The sequence below is a fragment of the Centrocercus urophasianus genome, unplaced genomic scaffold (genome assembly GCF_019232065.1).
Source record: "Centrocercus urophasianus isolate 14NV4802_14NV808 unplaced genomic scaffold, USGS_Curo_1.0 seq_11, whole genome shotgun sequence".
Classification (NCBI taxonomy): domain Eukaryota; kingdom Metazoa; phylum Chordata; class Aves; order Galliformes; family Phasianidae; genus Centrocercus; species Centrocercus urophasianus.
Window position 1 is genome coordinate 22,954,327 of NW_024884253.1, and position 22,238 is coordinate 22,976,564.

The window sequence follows — 22,238 nt, forward strand, 5'->3', positions numbered from 1 at the left end:
TATTGTAGTGTCAATTTATGAATAAAATATTCTTTTTTATTTCTCTGCTGTGGCTAGCTGTTAAACTGTATAATGGACATGGTGGAAAAAACTAGGCGATCTCTCACTGTACTTCGGCGATGTCAAGAAGCAGACCGTGAGGAGCTGAATTACTGGATACGGCGGTACAGTGATGCAGAAGATTTAAAAAAAGGTGGTAACAGCAGCAGCAGTCATTCCAGACAGCAGAGTCCAGTGAATCCAGATCCAGTTACATTAGGTACAGTATCCTCATTAAATATTGTTTTCTGGTCTCGTTTCCGCTCAGCTAAATGCTAGATGGTGTTTGCATTTGCTCACCTGATTCTTTCCTAGTAGGGATACAGTATTCGTCTCTGGTGAATACTAAATTAACTATAACTATGTATTATATTGATATATAATACTATGCCCAAATAACCTCATTTATGGGTGATATGGTTTGGGTTTGGTGGTGATTCCTGATAATTTGCGTTTCTTTCAGAAATGTCTGAGGGTGGTGGGGCAGAGGGACAGCCTTCGTGCAGGGCTGGCACAGCAATGAGAACTGCACCAACCCTGACTCTCTCTCCCCCCCTTATCTACTTGATTAAGGAAATCTATAGGTGCTTCTGGATTGTTAGCACTCTAAAGTGAAGGGCTTTACCATTCTGAGGTCAAATGAGTTAACTTGGAATTTTCCTTTTCTAAGGAAATGGGACTCACTGTAAGGGAGTGTAATGACAGGGGGAATGGATTTAAACTAAAAGAAAGAAGATGTAGTTTAGAAGCTGGGAGGAAAGTCTTGGCTCAGAAGGCAGCGAGGCACTGGCACAGGCTACCCAGGGAAGCTGCGTATGCCCCATCCTTGGAGGTGTTTAAGGCTAGTTGGGGTGGACCTTTCAGAAAGCCTGCCTATAGCAGGAAGGTTGAAACTAGATGACCTTTAAGGTCCCTTCCAACACAAGCCATTATATGATGCAATGAAATGAAGAAATATATAAAGATAAGGACATTTCTTGGCTGTACTTGGTTTCCATGTAAGAAAGAAGTAGCAACATCTGTGATGCCCACAACCATGCACATGTATTTGTGTTCACTGCTGCATTCTGTGCAGAGCTGTCTGAGCTAGGTGGTGTGCTTCATGCTTTGAGCCCAGCAGAACTCAGTGCTTAACTACAAGAAGCAGACTAAGCAGGTGGATGTTCACCCCATGCTGACTTAACAGTCACACACACAAAGTACATCCAAAAACAATTCTAGGATGACTGTGTAAACAGAAGATTTTATTCTGTGGGCTTTCTGTATGTTATTAATATGTTGGTTGGCGTTTGCCTCATCCCTTCACTTTTATGACAAGTGAAATAAAGAGTCCCATCTTGGTGAATACTTTTTATTGTTCTCTGTTATTTAAAAGAGGACAGCAAACTATGATTGTTTTAGTAATATTTATCTTTTTAAAAATATGCATATCAAATGCTATCTACTTAAAATCATTGTAAATCATTGTCATTAGCAGAATCGTACATGTATGCTGTTTCACAAGTGTATTTCATTTAAATCTGTTTTTTTGCCTTTGCCCTGAAAAATAATTTATGAAATCTGTAACTTAATTGTAAATAGAGAAGCAGAAAACCAAATCTAATGCCTTCTCCATTATCCTTTTTGTAAATCTCTGGATTCTTACTGTAATATTTATTGTCTCTTGATAACAAACACACCATTTTTTTGTGTCTGTCAAATGATCTGAGCCAATAGCTCTATAAATTAGCTTCAGTCAGTGAAAGGAGAGGTTATGGAAATGCTGTTCCCAACTTCACTAATAAGCTTAGTCCCTAGAGAAGCCCTTCTCAGAAAGAAGTGTTCAGGTAATGGCTTGTACGAATAGCGTTAAATGTAACGTAAAGAAAGGCTCATAAATATGACATCTGAAATGCTAGTCACATCTCCAGCTTCAGGAAAAGCATTCGAGGAAACCCCTGGATGAAAGGCAGTGGCAGCCATCCCTAGTAAAGCTACAGTGCAAAAAGAGCTTCTAAGTATAATTTGTATAATTTGTATGTAAAAGAAGTGGAAGGAAACTGCATTTTTATTATAATTCCCACCAATAAATTGAAACTCGGGACATTCACCAGAATTTCAGAGATCTGCAGTCCAAGAAAGATAGCCTTAACAACCATACTCGCAAAAGATAAAATGATCGTAAGAAGTACAGTCAGATCCCTATTTTATTGTTATGTTTGGTTGGAAAAAAACCTGTTTTTGGAAAAAAGTCTGTTTGCTTAGAAAGAGTCGATGACATCTCTGCAGCACTGTGGATATAATTTAACTGGTTGGAGTCAGTCCATTCCAATTTCAATGTGCCACATTTCAGTTATTTTGCTTTAAAAACTGCTCCCCTGGACTTGTGGACATGTAACTTTGATCACTTCAGTACTGTAGTATTCACATCAGTCCTAAGTATTGATAAGAAGGGCTTTTATAGCTGGAATATAAAGCACAAGAGTGCACAGAGACTATGGAAGTTTAATAATTTTCTCAAGTAATCTGGTTAACTAAATGAAAACTGTGAACATTCAGAAGGATAATAAAATTGAAGCGGTGCCTGTGAGTTTTGATGCTCTTCTGCTTAGGGAATTTTATTTTAGCTTTGAAGCGAAGAGGGAGGGATTGAAAAATTTCTCCAATATTTTAATTAAAGTGCCACAACATATAAATATAGCTATTTGCTGCACGGATTGTAAATGTCAGTGTTTCTCTCCTGTACTTACTTTTAAATGAAGTAATCCACCCTTTAAATCCATCTTGTCATCTCTACTAGCAAGGGGTGAGGGGAGAGGGGGGGGCGGAGGGCCATATGGCTACAGTATCTGTGTCTTTGTTTCTTTCTGTGTATGATCAAAATAGCATCATTTGGAGTGATAAGTCATAAGCATTATGTCGTGGTCTTCATTGATAGCACTTCCTGAAATATTCCAAACTGAAATTTAGAATTGCTGGTTGCATCCAAAGGAACGTGAAGAAAATTCTGGTCATTTTGAATCAGTAGACCATTCCTGCAAGGTGTATTTTATGCTTCTTTTAATTTGACATCTCTGTAAATCATTCTGAACTTGATGGTTCACAGTATCTGATGAGCATTTTCCTGTTGATATTTTTAATTAAGAAGTCAAATGATATATTTTATTATCAGTTTTAGTGCAATGGAATCCCATACATGCATTAGCCACTTACAACAGGTTACAAGATGCCATTATTCTCTGATAGCATACTGAAGGTAAGATAGGTCCATTCATTTTAGTCTGAATAATACATGTTTATGAAAGTCTAAAAATGACTCATACTTTATATATATTCACTTGATGAACTGTGATGGTCCATGAAGTAAATAATACATCATCTGACTCTTCCATTTCTGCTGAAGCATTTCAGTACTGCATACTGCAAGAGGACTGAATCACTTTAGTCCTAATAGTGAATAATTACACATATCAGAGAATGTATACTGAAATACACACAGTAGGATAAATTAAAGATGAGTGTTCTTCGACATCGTGGGTTATGAACAAGATCTGTAACTTTACTGAGTGCAGCTGTAGCTCTAGATAAGTGGTATAGGCACACATCACAAGGTTTGTAGCAGAGTTGATATTTGGTGAATTTATTGGAATGGTAATCTTACAATTTGTTTCGTTTTGTTTGAAATCTCTGACTTAAGAGTGCCAATATGTGCAAGATTTGCCCCCAGGAAGCTACAATTCTCAGAAGTATATGAATTTGTCAAAAATAGATGGGTTAGCCATTTGTTAATACACTTTAAATATTTAGTCCTTCCAGAGTTTGTTTATGTTGTATCAAATGTTGCTTACCCTAGTACTTCCAGTGTTAACTAGGGCATTCCTGCTGATATTTGTTTGTGCCACAGTTACAAAATCTTTTCCTTTGCCCTTTGCAGATAATCAGCATTGCTGCAATACGTGTCACATTCTCAACATGAGCTAACAGAGATGCTGTCAGTATCACAGTAAAATTTATGATTTGTAATTCTAGAATATAAAGCCTCTGTAATACTGGTCACTGATGTTATTAAATATTGCTCTTAATCCACAAGCTGCACAGGAGGTTTGGGCTGGATTGTGGGAGCATGAATTGCAGGCTGCAGGGTAGGGCTGCGACCACAGAAACCAGCGGCATTTGTGTTTTCAGTGTTCAGTTCTGACTGCTTTGGGTAACTTTTACCTGTTCTTTATACTACACTTGTCACTGTTGTGCTCTGCAAAACAACTCACAAGTGACATGGTAGAGGAAAGTATCTACTGCTGCTAGTTGCTGGAAATTGCATCTTGGTTGAGGATAGCGGAGGAGATGATACAGCAATGCACTACTTTTCTTAGTCCTTTAAAATGAGAGCACAACTATATTTTTAATATGATTTCATGAGTGTTCAAGGAGTGTTACAGTAGCCACAAAAACGTATTAGAGGGCAGAGGAGGAAAGATGTACACAAATACTTGAAACTCATGTCCTTCATCAAAGTTGGCAAAGTTATTTCACTTAGTATTACACTTCTTCAGATTTATACTTCAACTTCTGAGCCTGATGCTTAAAAAGAAAGGGTGGTGAATGTTTAATATTTATTTCTCTGAGGGGTTTTTTCTTTGTTACCAGTGTCTCACCAGTTGTGTTATATTTATTGTAGGGTAGAATGAAGCAAAACTTGCACATATAATACGTATAAATACAAATAAATCTCTGTATTTTTCATATGTTAATCAGTCTGTGTTTCTGACTTAAAAGGTGCTCAAATGATCAGCTGTTCATTTCCCTTTCTTACTGTTTTGTGATTATAAACTTGGATGTCATTATCTAGTGACAAAAACTTCCATTATTTTATATTTTCAACTCACCTCCATTCCATCTTTCCAAACATGGATTAGATTTTTTTGAACACAATTTACTTTTAAGTATTTCTATTCTATTTTCCCAGGTTTGGTTCTTATAATGTGAAAGTTCATCTCCTTTTTTTGGTTCTAGATTTTCTTCTGCTTTGCTTCCCAGACCCATTTTTATTTGTGCTCTTAATACTTTTCTCATTTCCCTCTTTCACTACTTCTAGTACCAATTACCTTTATCTTAAAACCACCAAAAATAAGTAGCCTGTAAGTAATTCCTACTGGTTGAACACCAGAAACACGGTCAGTCACTTCACAGTTGATGATTCTTGTGGGCATAACACTCTTAGAATTAATGCACCGTAGTTGGAATGGAATCTGGCACCATACTTGACTGTAGGATTTGTGCGTGTGTGTGAATGTTTTCCTTTTTCTTTTAAAAAATCCAGAATACACTAGAAACATTTTACAGAATATATCCTTGCCTACTGTGCAGTAGTGTATGAGGGCTAAAATGGAGAGAAAATTTTGTATCTTCATCTTTTTTCTTATGTGCCAGTTCAGCAACGTTTTTTCCTGAAGGATATATTTGACATTAAAATTATTAAAAAAAAAAAAAAAAAAAAAGTTCCAAAATCACTTTAAATTTCAAGGTCTCTTATTTTAATTCATTTAAATTCTTAGTAGGCGAGTACTGGCTATGCTTACTTATATGTACTTTTTATGTTCCTTGCTGGGCTTTTTTGTGCCTGTGCTTGATTGTGGTGCTTTTGTTTGGAATTTGCTAGACTTCTAAATCTGTTAAGTTTTGTTTTTTTACTAAGTTCTGTGTTTCTTAATCTGAAGCACACCTTAGCTTAAAAAAAAAAATATATAAATATATATATATATATATATCCTCTGGTCACATCCTGTAGTTTTACCCCCAGAAGAAAATTGTTTCAGGGACTCATCACCACTGACTAAACAATAGTCATGTTAATAATATTTGTCTTGCTTGGAAAATATGTATTTTATTATCTTCATAAGTGCTTCTTGTCTTTTCTTGTGTGCCATTCCAAACGATGGGAAAGTCTCTCACAAGCTCTTGATTTAATTCTTCTTGCAGAGGATCTCATTCCTCATGTAAATAATTTGTGGTTGGAATAAGCTTGATTGATGTTTATGTTTTGGAAATTTTAACAATTAGCTGGCAATCTGGTCATTTATGTCATTGGATTCCATTTTTGGAAAGTCATGTGTACTGAAAAATCAGCTCCACATCTCTCCATTGCCAGGGTAAGTCTAGGTTGGATATGGGGAAAAACTTCTTTACAGCAAGGGTTGTTAAGCACTGGAATAGGCTCCCCATGGAGGTGGTTGAGTCACCATCCCTGGATGTGTTTAAAAACTGTTTGGATGTGCTGCTCAGGGACACAATCTAGCGGAGGGTTGTTGGAGTTAGGGTAGCATGGTTAGGTCATGATTGGACTTAATGATCTTTAAGATCTTTCCCAACCTGAGCGATTCTATGATTCTATGATTTTTAATACTGTGGTGGTGGAGGGCTTGAATCAAGGCTGTGATTCCCCCGCAGTGGTTAGTACCTTAAATCACAGAAAGGAAAATTCAGCACAAAACACATGATGCAAACATAACAACCTTTTGTTCTGCCACATTTGGACTCTGGCCGTGTCTTGTGTTTACTGCAGGAAAGCAAATAAGAGTGTTTTCATTTTTTCACCTTCAGTTTTCCTGAGCTTTCTTCTGCCTACTCTGTCACTGGCTGAACTGACACTGTTCCCATAAGCTTTAACACCTCCAAAGGACAGGAGAAGTGTACACAATTGTATTTGTAGTCTCAAGTATCACATGGGCCAGCTGATACCAATTATTTGCACGTTTCCAGCATTGGGGCTGACGTCCTCTACCACGTCAATTAAACCAACGTACATAGTTAGCTATTCTTGCACACAACTTTAAGTACCACCCCCCCTCCCGCCCCCTTGGGGCCCCCCCCCAATTGTTTGGTGTTTGAGAGGTGTGAAATTCTGCCCATAAAAATTCATTTTTAGAGATAAACAGAAGAGCTGGGGAAATCCACTCAGCTGCCTGTCAGATGGGAAACTGCAGTCTGCCCTGTTGGAGTCTGCAGATTCCTGTGCTGGAAACTGTGTCTGTGGAGCAGCAGGCAGGGAGCAGGATTCCCTGCTGCCTGCCTGCTGAACCTGCCCCATCACTCCCATCTCTGGTAGCCAGCCGCAGGATCAAACATCAGCCTCTAAATGTGTTTTTTCAAGTTTCTGTAGCCTACTGTATATAAACAGTACTGCATGTCTATATAAAGGGATAAAAAACCCAATTTGCTAAACCCAGTGGTTAACCATTATCATCAAAGGACTAATTTCTGACAAGATATCTTAGAATGAATTTAATATACTAAAATGAATATACTCAGTAAAAATTAAAAAGAATTATGTGTGCATTTTTGTCCCAATTCAAACTCAGACATTATAAAGGATGCTTAATTTCAAGCGAAATCTCTTCGAAGATGCAAAACCTTTCTGATGTAAAAAAAACTTACTGCGACAATTGAGTTCTGTCACGCAGGCAATAATGTGCATTGTAAATATAAATATTTTTAGAAACATTTCTCCTGCGTTACTTCAACATACAGTTGATCATTTTAAAAATTATATTTGAAACCATATTTGAAAAGAGCAGCTTTCATCTGCTGTGGATCTGTGTGCTGAATTTCAGGTCAAAGTGAGGGGTTTTTTTTCTGCCTTGTCTGATCCTGTGGCTTTGAAGTCAGTGTGGACGGGATCTTGCTGATTTCAGAGTTCTTAGGCTCGGGCGCAGAGGTTAAACCCTTGGAAGAAGGAGAGGAGGGGGGCAAGGACTGTCAAAATGTGATGGAAATATGTGGGTGAGTTCTGTGCTCCCTTGAGGCTGCGTGGTGGATGCATGTGGGAGCTTAACCTAAAGTTAAAGGCTCTGTTTTTCAAACTTGTGTGGCTGCAGTTCCCCACACGGGTCAGAGACAGGAAAGCATAGCTCTGAGCATACAGAAACACCCCTCCTTTCTCTGCAGATCACTCACTGATGATGGGATTGACATCTTGCTTTTTATCTTAGCCGTCAGCAGCCGGCCTGTGTGTGCAGAGCCAGAAGTGCCAAGCACAGGCTGCTTGCGCTTTCTTCTTTCTTTTCTAAGCGTAATTACAAAGGATGAAGCATGTCACCTCTCAGTCAGTCTCTCAAAGCCAGCTTTAAAAGCTGTCATACAGGGATGACTTGAAACTGCAGGATAAAAATAAAGCCAACAAGTCTCAGCTTGGCTTAAGATGAGACATTGGAGCCCTAAACATCAATCCAGTCTGCGTGGCATTCCTGAGTGACTGTCGCAGTGTCCTGCTTATTCTGCATAAAGAAAAACTCCATGCAGTTTTTCCTGAGCAACAGGGAATGCGAAAAGGTGTTTCTTGGAGTCTGGTTCAATCCCCATGTGTTGCTTACCATGCTCTTTCTTTTTCCCCCTCCTCCCCCTCTCTCCTCCTGTAGAATCGCATCGGGAATTCCTTCACAGGCCTGCATCTGGATACGTGCCAGAGGAGATCTGGAAGAAAGCTGGTAAGAACTGTTTAAAAACAAGAGCTTGGTATTCTGGCAGCTGTGTGCAGTTGTTAACACACTGATGTGAGGAATAAAAAAAAAAAAAGGGCTTACTAGTAACAAGAAGAAATTGTATTTAATAATCTTAAACTGGAACCGATCAGAACATGAAATAATCTTCATAATGGAAGCATCTGCTGCTGTAGTTAAGGAACTATTGCTGCTTCCATCATGGACTCCTATTTTCGAGAATTATAAAGGTTTCAGGCTAAAACTTGATATGCTAAAGTTTCAACATGACAATAATTTAAAAAAAAATTTTTTTGTGACTTTCCTCTCTTCCCCCCTCCCCCCAATTTTAGGGTTCTCACCTATTTAATGTGAGAATTCCCTACAGAGTATATTCCCAAAGGAGCTGTAGTGTGGCTGTTCTTTTAGTAAGATTTTGTGACAATTAGCCCTAAGTGAAGCCTGGGCTCATGCTCCTGCTAGGTGTTCAAGGAGTCAAGCAAGATTGTCTCCATAAATGCTCCCAGTGGTTACATGGACATTCATGTCTTCCTTGAAGTTGAAAGCAACATGGGCAGATGTGGATGTGAAGAATTTGTTTAAACACTCAGAAGTTCTGCCTGAGCCAAGGAGTCTCCTGGCAAGGATCCTGCTAGGCTACTAAAGAGAAGCCTTTACTCTCTCACCATCACTATCAGAGCATCTTTGTTTTCAGAGGGGCCAGGAGTTAGTTGAACGAAAACTAGGTAGTTGAGCATGTACTCTCACTTATGCTTACACACGCACACAGAGTGACAAAGATATCTTTTGAACACCTCTACAACCATGTACTGAAACTTTCTGCCCAGCAGTTAATGATTAAATGGCAAATATGTAGCAGTTCCAATGCTTTCTGATCAAACACCCTTTAATTGCTTGGTGTATTTTAGACACGATACAGGACACACATGTACGAATGTTTTGCTGGCATATTGTCACATCAGACAAGAGGTTGTGTTGTTAATATAATGCAGATTCATCACTAACAGTTAACATTTGTCAGTATGTTAATTAGTTCTTTTGGAAACATTGCCATTTCTGTGAAAAATAAGTATTTACAAATTCTTCTTTTGTCCAAGGATTATGTAGCTTTGTAACTTAATGCTGTTTTATGGCCCAAATATTTTTCATAGTTTGTTTTGCCATGTTCATGTTAACATTGTAGCTGAAAAATAAGAAAAAAATATGCAGTTCCAGGAATCCTCATAGAGAAGCATTATTCATTAGAATTTCAGGAATTTGGTTTTTCTTGAAATAACTGGGTTTTAATGTTGCTTAGTGTTTCAGGTTATTTTTGATTTCTAGTTGCAGTACCGTAGAAGAAATTTCTTTATAAGCTAGCAATAGAAGTTTAATGGAAGCTTTTGGCCTGACATGTAAAATTGGATGTGCATTCATGTTGTGTTTATACAGAGATAGCATTTTAAAGGAGCTGTGATGTGTCATCTTGTGAACATTTGTATCATCAGTTATTTTAAAACAAAGTTTTAAGTTTCTTTGGTCCTATTTCTGTTGTGGCGTTCAGTCAGATTCCTTTTAGTAAGTATGTCTGTGAACTGGAGAATAAAAATCTGACCTGATACATATATATACATCTATATATTTATACATCTATCAGTAACATACCAGAAAGCATACTGCTTTCACTAAATCACTGACATTCATTTTCAAAAGGCTGTGCTTGAAGTTGGAGGTTCAGAATCAGTTCGAGGAAGTAAAAGCACAATTCAGGTCTGTGGGCTGAGTCTCTATTGCCATTTGAGGTGCTGTGCAGTTTCCTGGCATGGCTGCTACTGCCAGTCTAGAAGTCTGCAAATCTCTCATGAGTCATTGCTGCAAGTTCAGTGTGGATATCTTGATGTCTCAAATGACCATAATGACCAAAGTGTAGACAGCTGAGTTAAGTGCAAATGTCTGATTGGGAAGCTGAGTTCATTGAATTGAAAGAATTTGGCATAAAAACAGTTTATAAGCAACCCTCAAAAACCAGCAAATAATTGAAAAACAGATTCAATTTAAACTTTTAGAGTCTGATTCATCAAATATACTAAGTGAAGCATGTACTTCTGTGATGCTGGAGCAAGTATGTAGTATCTAACACCTTGTAAATTAAAACCATGTGAATCCAATTCAGTTTCATCAGTGGAAAATTGTCAGTGTCCTGAATAATGTCATTGAATAATAGTTATTCAGATGAAGAGTTCAAGACAAGTTCTCAGTGCCCTTAGTAGTCAAGAGTAAGGCAGGCATGTGAAGAGGATCAGTCAGATCATAGATTAGATGATTTGCCCTCTGGAAATGTTTCTCTTTGTCAGATACTGAGGTGTTTCCAGACCTTTGTGGGTTGCTGTTTTAGCTGCTTTTGATCTGATGAGGAGACTGTCTTCCAGCCATCCACCATCACACATAAGGACCTACTGCTAGTCACAGTCCACAGGGAAGTGCTGGAATTAGCAAACAGGCATGGAGTGACCATACTCTCTCATACAAAGGCAATAAACATTTTTCAGGGTATTTCTGATACCAACTCCCAGTGGCCTTCTTTACTCTGCTCTCCCAGAGAAGGAGATGATGCAGATGTCATGGTTGACACAGCACCTCATCCCTGTCCCGTCCATCACTTCTTTTGTCATGATGTAGATCTAGTATGCCCATGATACAAGAGAAGTGGCTGGGAATTGACTGGTGAGTCATGTACAGTTTCAGCAGTGAATGATGACTTGAGTGCTTCTCCTGAGTCAACATCTAGGACCTCTGATCATGTTGAGTAACGTCTATTCCACATAAGCTATCTGCTCCCTGGAGCTTATTTCGTAAGTTAGTGTTATTCACATTGAAAGATTTTAGTTGCATTCTGAAGATACCTAGAGAAATTATACCAAGACTGCTTAGCACAACCTAGAAAATGAAAGATGCACTTAAATGCATCTTAGATGTTTGATTTTAAAATTTTTCGATTTGTATTTTCAGATGTTAGAATCTAATATTTCTTCCTTTTTGTGGAAAAGTGGCAGTATTCTGTGAAGCTTTCATTCTTGGTCTTCTCTCTGACTATTGTCAAGGGTCAGTGTCACTAGTGCCCTTATCTGAAGCTATGAAGCCTGTGTTCTATGCCTATGAGATATCTGTAGGTACTGAAAACTTTCAAGGAGATGTGAGAAAATGGATGATGGGAAATTTTGTCTGTTTATATTGAGATGATGTGACCAAAAAGCACAAGGCTGTAACTCTTTGCTTTCACTTTCAGGTATTTCATTGCACGAATTCTGCTGTCAAAAGTAATGGAAATACCAATCCGTAGTTTGTACTTTAGCATAAAGTATAATTCCTTTTCCTTTGGGATATGGCCTCATAAATACTCCATACACTCAAAAGCATTGCAAAAGAAGTGAAAATACACGGTTCTATTTCTATATCTGGTCTGAAGAAACGTAGCTAGGTAGGATTAAAATTGTAACATTAGAAGTCTTTGTAAAATGTTGGAGTACTCTGCTTCCAGTTTAAAACAGTTGTTCAAACTAGCATTTCTAAGCACTGCAAACATCTCAGCGTAAGACTAAGCTTGCATCATATATTGAAAGTGCATAATGCCTAACAAAGCTAATTTCTCTTCCATAGTAAATACCAGCAAGAATACAGATTTTCTCAAAGAAATTTGCTTTGTTAATAACTGCAGTTCATAGACGCAAAACGTCTGTATTTAAGTTGCCTCATTTTTATGAAAATGGTAATAAAATTGCATCTGTATTTTTGCCTGTGTATATTTCTCTTCTCACAATCAGTGAATGTTTGCAGTTGGTAATAAATATTCAAGCACCTTGCAAATGTCCTACCAATTCCCTTTGCTGATCTGTGCATGCCTGTGGGACTAGAATAGGAATGCATAATTTAAATATAAATTGCCTGATTTGCATAGACAATTAGTCTAGCTGCAGCTTTGATCGTAAGCAAAAATTATTGTCCTGTATTGCCACTTAGATAGAATTTTAATTCACCTTGAATATTCAAAGTAAATTAAGCCTTGGCTGTGTGGTTGAAGGATATGATTTTTATCTCTCCTGAGGCTTTCCCCTAAACAACAGTTATGGTAGGGTAATATAAGGGCATATTTTCAGCCTCATAAAAATAGAGGCATAAGTTTTATCTCTTAATCTCCCTTTCCCCACCCCAAAAAATCAGCTGACACATATCTCACTGCCATACAGGCATCAAATAATAGAATGCTTCTTTCATTTTAATTAATGCAACTTTAGCGGGTGCGTGGATTGAAAATAAGTCTCTTTTGCAGTTGTACTTTGTGTTATTGTTGAAAATGGAGACTTTGTGTTGCAGCTTTTTTGAAATAACAAATTCAGAGAGGTATAGGCATCAAAACTCAGGACAGCTACTGACTTAGTGCCTGTATGTAAGAGTTAGGTGTATTTACATGTGTGAGCACCCAAATACATGTGATACAGCCCTCAACTCAAATCCATAACACAGTTGTAGTACTTAAATTTTAATCTACGGTAAAACATTTTTATTAGAAATCTATGTTTTTAATTAAACATAACATTTAATTAAGGTGGTTTTTAAGTGGATGAAACAATTAAGTGCAAACACTTGAATGAAACATGTCATAATTAGTTTTAATAGAGTGTTAATTGGTACTAGGTTTGCCAAGTTAATAATTACTGCTTATTAAATTTTCAATTAATCATTGTCATTTTGCTTTGAATAAAGATGAAAATTAGATAAACTAATTCAGGAGGAGGATGGTTTCCTTGTTAATTAGAGCAGTTAATTAGAAAAAAAAAGGAATTACTTGTTTTAGTTGTCAATTAAAAGATTGTTCATTAGTAAAATCTTTGCACTCTTCCTTCATCAAAATCCAAATAATTAATTTGTGACAATGCATGTTTTCTGGAATAAAAGATATGATACTAGTAGATACTGAAGAAACAGCTCATGGTGACTTAGTTATTTTACTAAAACATGAAGCTTTGGATGTAATGAAGCAGTCTGTCCCTGCTCAGGGTTAATTGTGTGCTGGAGTCATGTTGGCTTTAGGGCACTCAGGGCCCAGCAGCGTCGGGAAATGATCTTTGCAGTGCAAATGTTGGTCTGCAGAAGTGTACAGAAGAGATCAGTAGATCAAAAGATTGTTATTAAACAAATTTTAATTTTGGCTTTTAAAAGTATGTGTCTGGGAAAAATATATTAAACAAAGAATTTAAAATTTTGTAATAAACTCTTGGGTGTTTCATGTACTTATTCTGTAAATGAAAAAAGAAAAAATGCTAATGATTTAATCCTCTAGTAATTTTCAGAGATAAGTGATACAATTCTGAAAATGTCTTATTATTTCTTTTGTAATAATTCTTGCCAAACATATTCTTAGATCTGGTGTACTGCAAAAGCAATATCGGCTGGTCAGCCCTGCCTGTGGTAGAGGGGATGGAACTTGCATCCTTGAGGTCCCTTCCAACCCAAGCCATTCTATGATTCTATGATTCAATTTTCTGAATAAAATGTTCCAGAAGATTACAGAAATAATGCCCCAGAGAAAAAAAGTCTGAACCTTACGATATGTTAATAAAATTATCAAGAACCACCATGAGTTTTAGAGGCTTGTGAGAGCTTTGGTGGTAAAGAAATAAAGCATCTGGGTAGTCTTGAAGAGTCGCAAGGAACCAGGTTCACCTTCACCCTGCTAAACACGAAGACACGATGCAGCAGATTAGCTGTTGCATCTCATGATTTAGTCGTGCATAGCCCTGCACTAAAGATCCTGTGTTGACAAGGATTTCTTCCCTCATTTACAGAGGAAGCTGTCAATGAAGTAAAACGTCAGGCAATGGCAGAGTTGCAGAAGGCAGTGTCAGAGGCTGAGCGGAAGGCTCATGACATGATCACTTCCGAGAGAGCCAAGATGGAGCGCACCGTTGCCGAAGCCAAGCGCCAGGCTGCAGAGGATGCACTAGCTGTTATCAATCAGCAAGAGGATTCAAGCGAGGTAAGTAAGGTCTTTGCTGGATGGCCACCTCTCTAAATGCTTTCACCAGCTAGCAGCCCCGTGCTAGGAGGTTGCTTTTGTCAGGACTTGAACCTGCTTTGCCTCATCTGATGAAAAATTACTAACAGCTGCTCTACGGAAAGGCAGAGAACATGTCTTTGTCTTCCATTCTCTCAAGTATTTTAATGTCTTTGAGAAGAATTGCAAACCATTGTGATGCCAGTGGAAAATAGGATCTGTACAGTAACCTGGAGCAGGAATCAGGATGACAAGTGGCTGCAAACCTTAGGTGTATTTGAGCTAGCTGTAATCCAGCTGGCACAGACAATTCACGTGGTACCAGGATTCAGTTCCCGCTATGAATTATTTGCTCATTTGCTTTGGACATGTATTACAGGCAGATGCTGAACCCCAAATTTTCTTGGTAATATCTGCTCAAAATAGCTACTGGACTTGGGCTGCAGTGTCACCTTTTAACTGATATTTAGTGTTAGATATTGCGCACCTTTCTCCTCTAATTTAGCTTCTCACTACCTTTATTTGAGAGCAGCTCGGCAGAGAAGGAGCTGGGGGTCCTGATGGACGAGAGACTGAACATGAGCCAGCAGTGCGCTCTGGCAGCTCGAAAGGCAAATGGGATCCTGGGCTCCATCAGGAGAGGGGTGGTCAGCAGGGACAGGGAGGTGATTGTCCCTCTCTACTCAGCTCTTGTGAGGCTCCATCTGGAGTACTGTGTCCAGGTGTGGAGCCCTCAGTACAAGAAAGACATTGAGATTTTGGAAAGGGTCCAGAGGAGGGCGACTAAGATGATCAGAGGGCTGGAGCACCTCCCCTATGAGGACAGGCTGAGGGAGTTGGGCTTGTTCAGCCTGGAGAAGAGAAGGCTGCGTGGTGACCTCATTGCAGCCTATCAATACCTAAAGGGAGCTTACACCCAGGAGGGGAGTAAACTCTTCAAAAGGGCTGACAACAGCAGGACTATGGGAAATGGATCCAAGTTGAAGGAGGGAAGATTTAGGTTGGATGTTAGGGGGAAGTTCTTTACAAGGAGAGTGGTTAGGCCCTGGAATGGGCTGCCCAGGGAGGTTGTGGATGCCCCGTCCTTGGACGTGTTCAAGGCCAGGTTGGACGGGGTCCTGGGCAACCTGATCTGAATGTGTATGTTTGGTGGCCCTGCTAGACGGGGGGGCTGGAACTACATGATCCTTGAGGTCCCTTCCAACCCGGGTGATTCTGTGATTCTGTGATTTACTTTAAAGCTCTTCAAAGTGCTGATATGGAATAGATAACAAGATGGTTTGGTGGAAAATGTTTCACACTGAAATAGTAAAGAAACAGTAATTTAAGAGATTAATTAATTAATTAATTTAAGAGATTAGAGCAAGGTGGTTGTAGAGCAAGGTGGTTAAAAGCTTGTCAGGGGAGGGCAATGGCTACGGAAGCTATTTGCAAAGGATGATGGTTCCTGTAGGACAGCATGTGAATGTGTATTTACAAGTGTTTCCTTAATTGGATTGTGCTAATTTGACTGCAGGATATAGAGAGTTGAGAAGTGGACAAGCATCAGCACCAATAGCAGGAAGCTGAGAGCAAAAGACCAGGGTGTGTTTTATCAGTGTTGCAGAATTTTATGTCTATTGCAGATGACAATAAATAATTTCCTAAGTTTAAACTGCCCTTAAAAAACAGACATGACAGAAACTACATCAGTAAAATGTTACTTCTGTGCAGTCATCAAATCAAAGAATGTTACTTTTGTTAACTATTTCTTGTTCTTGTACTAGGCTCTTGGCTGTAGTGAAGCTACAGTTGGAAGGAGAATAGATAGCAGTACCCACTGTGTGGGGACGTGTCAAAGCACTTTTCCTGGACTGCATGGACAACAGTGTAGAAGAGTCACTTAAGTTGAAAGATGCAGATGAGGTAGCTGCAGCATGCTGAGAAAACTGGCAGAAGTCATGAGCAGATAAGCCAGTGGCATGCTGCAGTATGCATCCATAATTTGTGAGAGCGTAAGATTTTAATTCATACCAGGCTTCTCTGGAGATGAAAGACCATTGTGGGATCACTGAATGCCCAAAGTTCTCCTTAATGTGTAGCAGATGAATAATGAGGAGACAAGAGGAATTGATTTTCAGCATCTGAAAGTTTGTCAGGAAGAAAGGGACCAGGAGAAGCGTATGTACCCTTTAAAGCACTAACTGTTCCATTGCAGATTAAATGAGACGTAAATTCAGTTTATTGGCATTTTGTATCTAAGATATTCAAGGACATTTTTCCTACTCTGTGTTCATTGAAGGGGCATTTGTCTGACTTAGCATCATTAAAGACCTGTCATTTTATATGTGTATGCATACAAGAGATTCCTATTATCAAAACCAAAATTCCAAAGGTAAATGCCTAAGAGGAAATTGTAAATTAAATCTGTTTAGTGAACTGATGTAGTGTAGGCAAGACAGATGAAGACCTTATGTGCCAGTACATACAGCCCATTCTTCCACAAGTAGACACCCAGACTGGAGAGTTTGTATGCTGTGATTTGCTCCTGATCAGTTGTACCTCTGGAGAAAGCTGTGTGACAACAGACATCTTTACATAAGCAAGAATTGCTTATGAAGTTGCTTACTTCTTGAAAGTAGAAATTAGAAAGGGGCAAATAGTTCTTATAATTTCACTTTAATGAAACGTGGCTCAGAGGGTTACAAATGTTCTGTAACTGTTTATATTCAGGGAAGACAGAAGCCTTCTGGACCTAGACCAACCTACATAATTAGGACCAATTTCAAGTGAGGTTGGTAGCTTTGTCCTGCAGCTTTCACCGCTGTGGTCATGAGCAGCACATCATTATGGTTGTTTTGAGATGCCAAATGCAAGTTTTAATAGATCTCAGTACATGTTTACAGGTGTTTGGTTAATTTTAAGGCAGGTGACAGTGGTACTTACTTGACAGCTAATAGCTAGATGTGCCTGGTCAGTTTTTATTTGTTCCTTCTCAGCCTCCAGTTATGCCAAACTCCACCCACTTAGGACACTGCTTCCTACAACTACCTATTACCTTTGGCTAACTCCTTTTTTGGATAACACATCTAAAAATGGACTGGCCTTTTCCTTCATCTTTCAGGACAGGAGGTTATTCTGCCAATGTTTGAGAATTGTTCCTTTGGAGTTGAGGCCTTGTGTTCAATGAGGTTGAGGAGTAAAACTTCACTTTTGCTTTGCTGTTCGTTATCTTTCAATCTCTTTGTGACTATCCCTCCTCATTTGTCTAGGTTGGAAATCTCTATAAAGTTTTCTATTTACAACACTGTTTACAACTTTCAGCAGTTGTATGTATTTCAAGAGCTATCTCTGGTTTCAGATATGAGGGTGCTGTAGCAGCAGCTACTGAGCATAGAGGAAGACAAAGCATTGCTCCTCATTTCTTATCCTTGCCTGGGATATTACAGCAAAGTCAACAAGAGAGCTCGATATAGGCTGCTACATAACCTCCATGCAGCTCCTGACAGCATATTTCTCCCACGGGTGTAATTTGTTCTTTTGGCTGTGGAAACTATGGAAGGAGGCAGGAATTTGGCTCCACATTTCTAATGTTTCTGATATAAATTTCATCTGCTATAGCCACTCCCTGTCTGTTCTCAAGATTTCTCCCTTACAGCTTCATTTGTTATTTAGTAAAATGCAACATGGATCTAGCTGAGGCTTCCTGGAGCTGCTTTGCTCTGAGGACTTTGTAGCATGATTTCTCTTGCTGTCTTCTCTACAGCCTGAAGCCATTTCTAGGACTAAGACTAGATTTTTTAAATGATTGCCATATTAAGGTAATACGTAGTGTCCTCATGCAAGAAGTTTTAGAGATCTCGTGTAGAAAATTATGTGTGTATATATTTGAAACCTGAAAAAGTGACCTCTATGACTGCAAGAGAACAGTGACATTGGTGTGTTGAGCAGACCAGAGCTAAGTAAAGGTCACTGAAGGCAGTGAGAAGACCAATAAGAAGAGGTGCAATTTTGGGGAGCATCTTGAATTTTAAGAAGTGTTCTGCAATGTGCTGAGCATCGCCATGTTACATAGTAAAGTTTTCACTTCTGACCCAATAATTCCTTTCTGAATCATTGTCCTTTGCTTGTGTTAGAGTTCAATTTGATTTAATTGCCGTCAGTATCTGCACATTTACTTTTTCAAGATTTTCCAAGATTTTCTCAGCATAAGCTTTTGTGACCAACAAGGACATGGCCATCATTTTCTGTTATCACAACGAGATTGGTTGAAGACCAGTGAGCAGAGCATGCTGTGGCCAGAAAGCAAAACGACAAGAGAAGGCCTACCTGTCAGCATGATTGTTCCTGAACCGCAAATTATTTCTTTACCAGTTCCTTACAGTTGCTTGACAAAAGATGACCCATTCATCAGGAGTTGACTTGGCTGAGTACAGAAACATGTGTGAGCAGCCTACTCTTTAATGACTGCCGTACTTGCTTTGGCTGCAATCTACTGTTGTGCAAATCAATTTTAATGGCAAGGGTGAGCAGCTTAGCAAAGAGACTGTCTGCCCAGATTGTAGGAGGGGGGAATTAAAACATCTGTCTTTCTGCTCTGGTATAAAATGCCACAGAAAGATCTGACAGTCAGTGCTCTTCCTCACTTTTAGCAGGGTGGGGGCTGGGGATGCTGACGGAGCACAAATGTTTTGGTTCTCTGCTGAAAGCAGATGCTGACATCTGATCAGATAAAGTAGTATGTAACTGGTCCAACACTGCTTTTACGAAACGTGTAGTGTTAAGGCTTGTTTATATTGCAGCAGCTTATGTTGTATGTGAACATCACACTTACCTGACATTTTGAAAGCAGCTGGGCTCAATCTCTGCTGACCAATCCATTGAGACCAGGACTGTGCCAGCAAACCTGACTCTGAGCATCAGATGCTGTGATGCAGGCGAACCCAATTTGTTAGGCTGGTGTTGAGTTTGTACATGTCAGCTAATGTTTAATTTTCTTTTGGCTGGGCAACTCCTAGAAAGCAGCACTTTGTCCTCTGCAGTGGTGTGTGGTAGAGAGGCACCAGAGCCATGTGTTCAGCACAGGATCAGACAGTTTGTGATGTGAGCTCTGGCAGAGCCCCAAGCTGCTGAACAGCCTGGCCAGCCAGCTTGCATGTCTCTTCTGTGCGACTTTCTGCACTTCTGTATTCAGGATGTAGCTCTCTCTGCTAGTTTGTATGAACACAGGTATATATCACAGAGTTAACAGTGGCTTGGCCTTGAATGTTCACTGATAGGTGCAACTTTATGAGAAACATTTAACAACTTGAATCTTTCTGAGGAGGACTGCATTTAGAAGCACTGTGGGAATTTCCAAAGAACCAATGTATTTTTTCCTTCTAATGGGTCTTTGACAGAATTTTCAAAATCTTCTTCATTGTGGTTGTGGTCATCTTTTTTTTTCTTTTTCTCTTTGGCGTGGGGCCATGGAGTAAGTGATGATTACAAACTTGTTAAAAATGCATTTTTTTCATAGCCAGCCATGCTTCCTATCCTGGTAAACTGTGGAAGTTTGTCAGAGATGATATAACAATGTTTGATACTGTGTTATGGCCTTTCAGAGTTCGTAGTATCTTTGACGTGTCAGGATCCATTTGTTTTTTGTTTTTTGGTTTTTTTTTGTTTTCCCTCTTCAAGCCAACTCACACCAAGCCTCAGCTGGAGGTGTCAGAGGAAAACAAACACTCAATTGTGATTAAATATTTCAAAAATGAAAGTGATGGGATGGACAAAGTTATTGAGAAATGTGTGTCCTGGTATTGGAGACCACAGAAATGGAGACCTTTTGTTCTGAGAATTTTCATGATGGCGTACAGAAGTTTCTGAATTCTGCTATTTAAAGATGGAAGCTTAAGTGGATGAAAATTAGGAGTCTGACCTAAGATAAGGCTTTGACCTATGACTGATGTTCCCTGTTGATTGAAAGAAGAGGATGAAATATGATCAGTGGCATAGATTTTGAGTGAGATTCCCATCTGTTGTAATTTACCCAATTTCACTGAATTAATGCATTTTCAAGGTAGTGAGGTTAAATTGAATTATGTAGTCTGAGAATCTTGCCTTTTGTATAACCTCACTCTTTCCCAGGAAAATCAATGCAGAATAAAACTGTAGTCCAGTCCTGCTCATAGTTTTAATTACATCTGGAACTCTGTAAAGCACTAGCTGGAAGTGCAGTACAGTAGGTGTCTCCCTGAAGACAGAAAATAGACCAGGAGAGGCTTTGGGAGATCCCCTACCCTGTTTCCCAATGCATGATCAAATCTAGCTGTGATATTCCTGCAGTATACCTTCTTTGCCTATGTTTTAGCGATGGAGATTCTCCAGTTGCCTGTAGGCAATTTATTCCAATCTTTAAAAAGATTTTCTATAACATCTTTTTCCAGTTCTTCCTACAGCTGTTACATCTCATTATTTTTCCTTTTAATTCATGGTTATTGCCAGTCTCACTGCAGTAGCCTCTGAGATGTTTGGATGCTGCTTTACCTCTCAGGCTATCATCTCTGTTGGAGTCCATTTGGTCTTTCCTCATAGCTTGTGTTCAATCATCAGCGCATCATCCCAGCATAGATGGTACTCCATGCTTGTCAGTGCTTGGAGCTAAAGAGTCTTAAGATGTCATACAGTCCATAGTCATATCTTCATATAGTATCCATACCTTCTGTATGGTAGTTGTCACCTTGTCATCAACCTGACATTGTTGTCCCATGTTATCTGAGATATTGTCCATGCAGTTCAGCTTCCATTTGGCTGATACAGGAATACCTGCTTAGCCCTATACTGAGCTCTTGAGCTTCCCAGAAGGAAAGATGCTTTGAGCATGGTCAATCCCACAGCGAGCTCATGCTCTGTCCACAGTGTCTGGATGATTAACTTAGGAATATGTGAGAAGCGGTGCATGAAGCACATCATAACAGTAGCCAGCATCTTGAGCCTGGTTTTAATTTGGTAGAGCATGAACTCTGAAGCTCTCCTTCAGTAGTGCAAACAGAAAGCGTCATTGCCAGAGCTTTAGTTATTGAGTTCTGTTTCTAGAGCCATTTTCTGCTGCTTATACAGAGAATGGTACATCCAGTGGTCACAGTGGTGAGGATTTGGTAGTACTGGGAGTTCTGCATGACAAATCCAGGCGCTGTTGTACCAGCTCCCTATGTTCACCATCATAATTCTTAAATGCATTTTTTTTTTTTTGTGTGTGTGTGTGTGTGTGTGTAAATGTGAGCTATAAAATTTATTTTGAAATTCTTGCGTTTTATGTGCTTTTATTCCCACAATTACGTTAAAGACATAATGACCTGTTAAATTATAAATACTATATTCAGTGGACAAAATCACGTACTAGACAATGTAGGATACATTAAGTAATCATGTAAAGAAGCTGCTTAGAGCTTTGTCACTTCATTAAAATCTGGCACTTATTTATCACTTTTAATGTTCTGTACAGGCTGATAAGTTAACTGATGACTATTTTAATAAGAAAGTTGAGCCTATGCTGTTAAAATTTAAATGATTGATTTCTGACTAATATTAATACAGATGTTGTGGTATGAAACCCAAATACTGTTTGATGGTTCTAGTCAAGTCTGGGAATAGTTCTGTCTGTGTGGATATGCCTTCCTCAGAAGGGAGGAAAAAGGATGATGCCTCAGAAACTGGCTTCTATTAACTAAGTA

General features: G+C 39.0%; 1 protein-coding gene across 5 annotated transcripts in view; it reads left to right on the forward strand.

The window, feature by feature from the left end:
* The window catches only part of RUNX1T1 (RUNX1 partner transcriptional co-repressor 1), a 107,685-nt gene that overhangs the window by 82,566 nt on the left and 2,881 nt on the right, over nt 1-22,238 (forward strand). For all 5 annotated transcript variants that reach the window (XM_042808944.1, XM_042808940.1, XM_042808943.1 and 2 more), the window contains 3 exons: nt 58-259; nt 8,433-8,501; nt 14,336-14,526. In XM_042808944.1, coding sequence (XP_042664878.1) covers nt 58-259; nt 8,433-8,501; nt 14,336-14,526 — 462 coding nt within the window. The remainder of the gene's footprint in view (nt 1-57; nt 260-8,432; nt 8,502-14,335; nt 14,527-22,238) is intronic.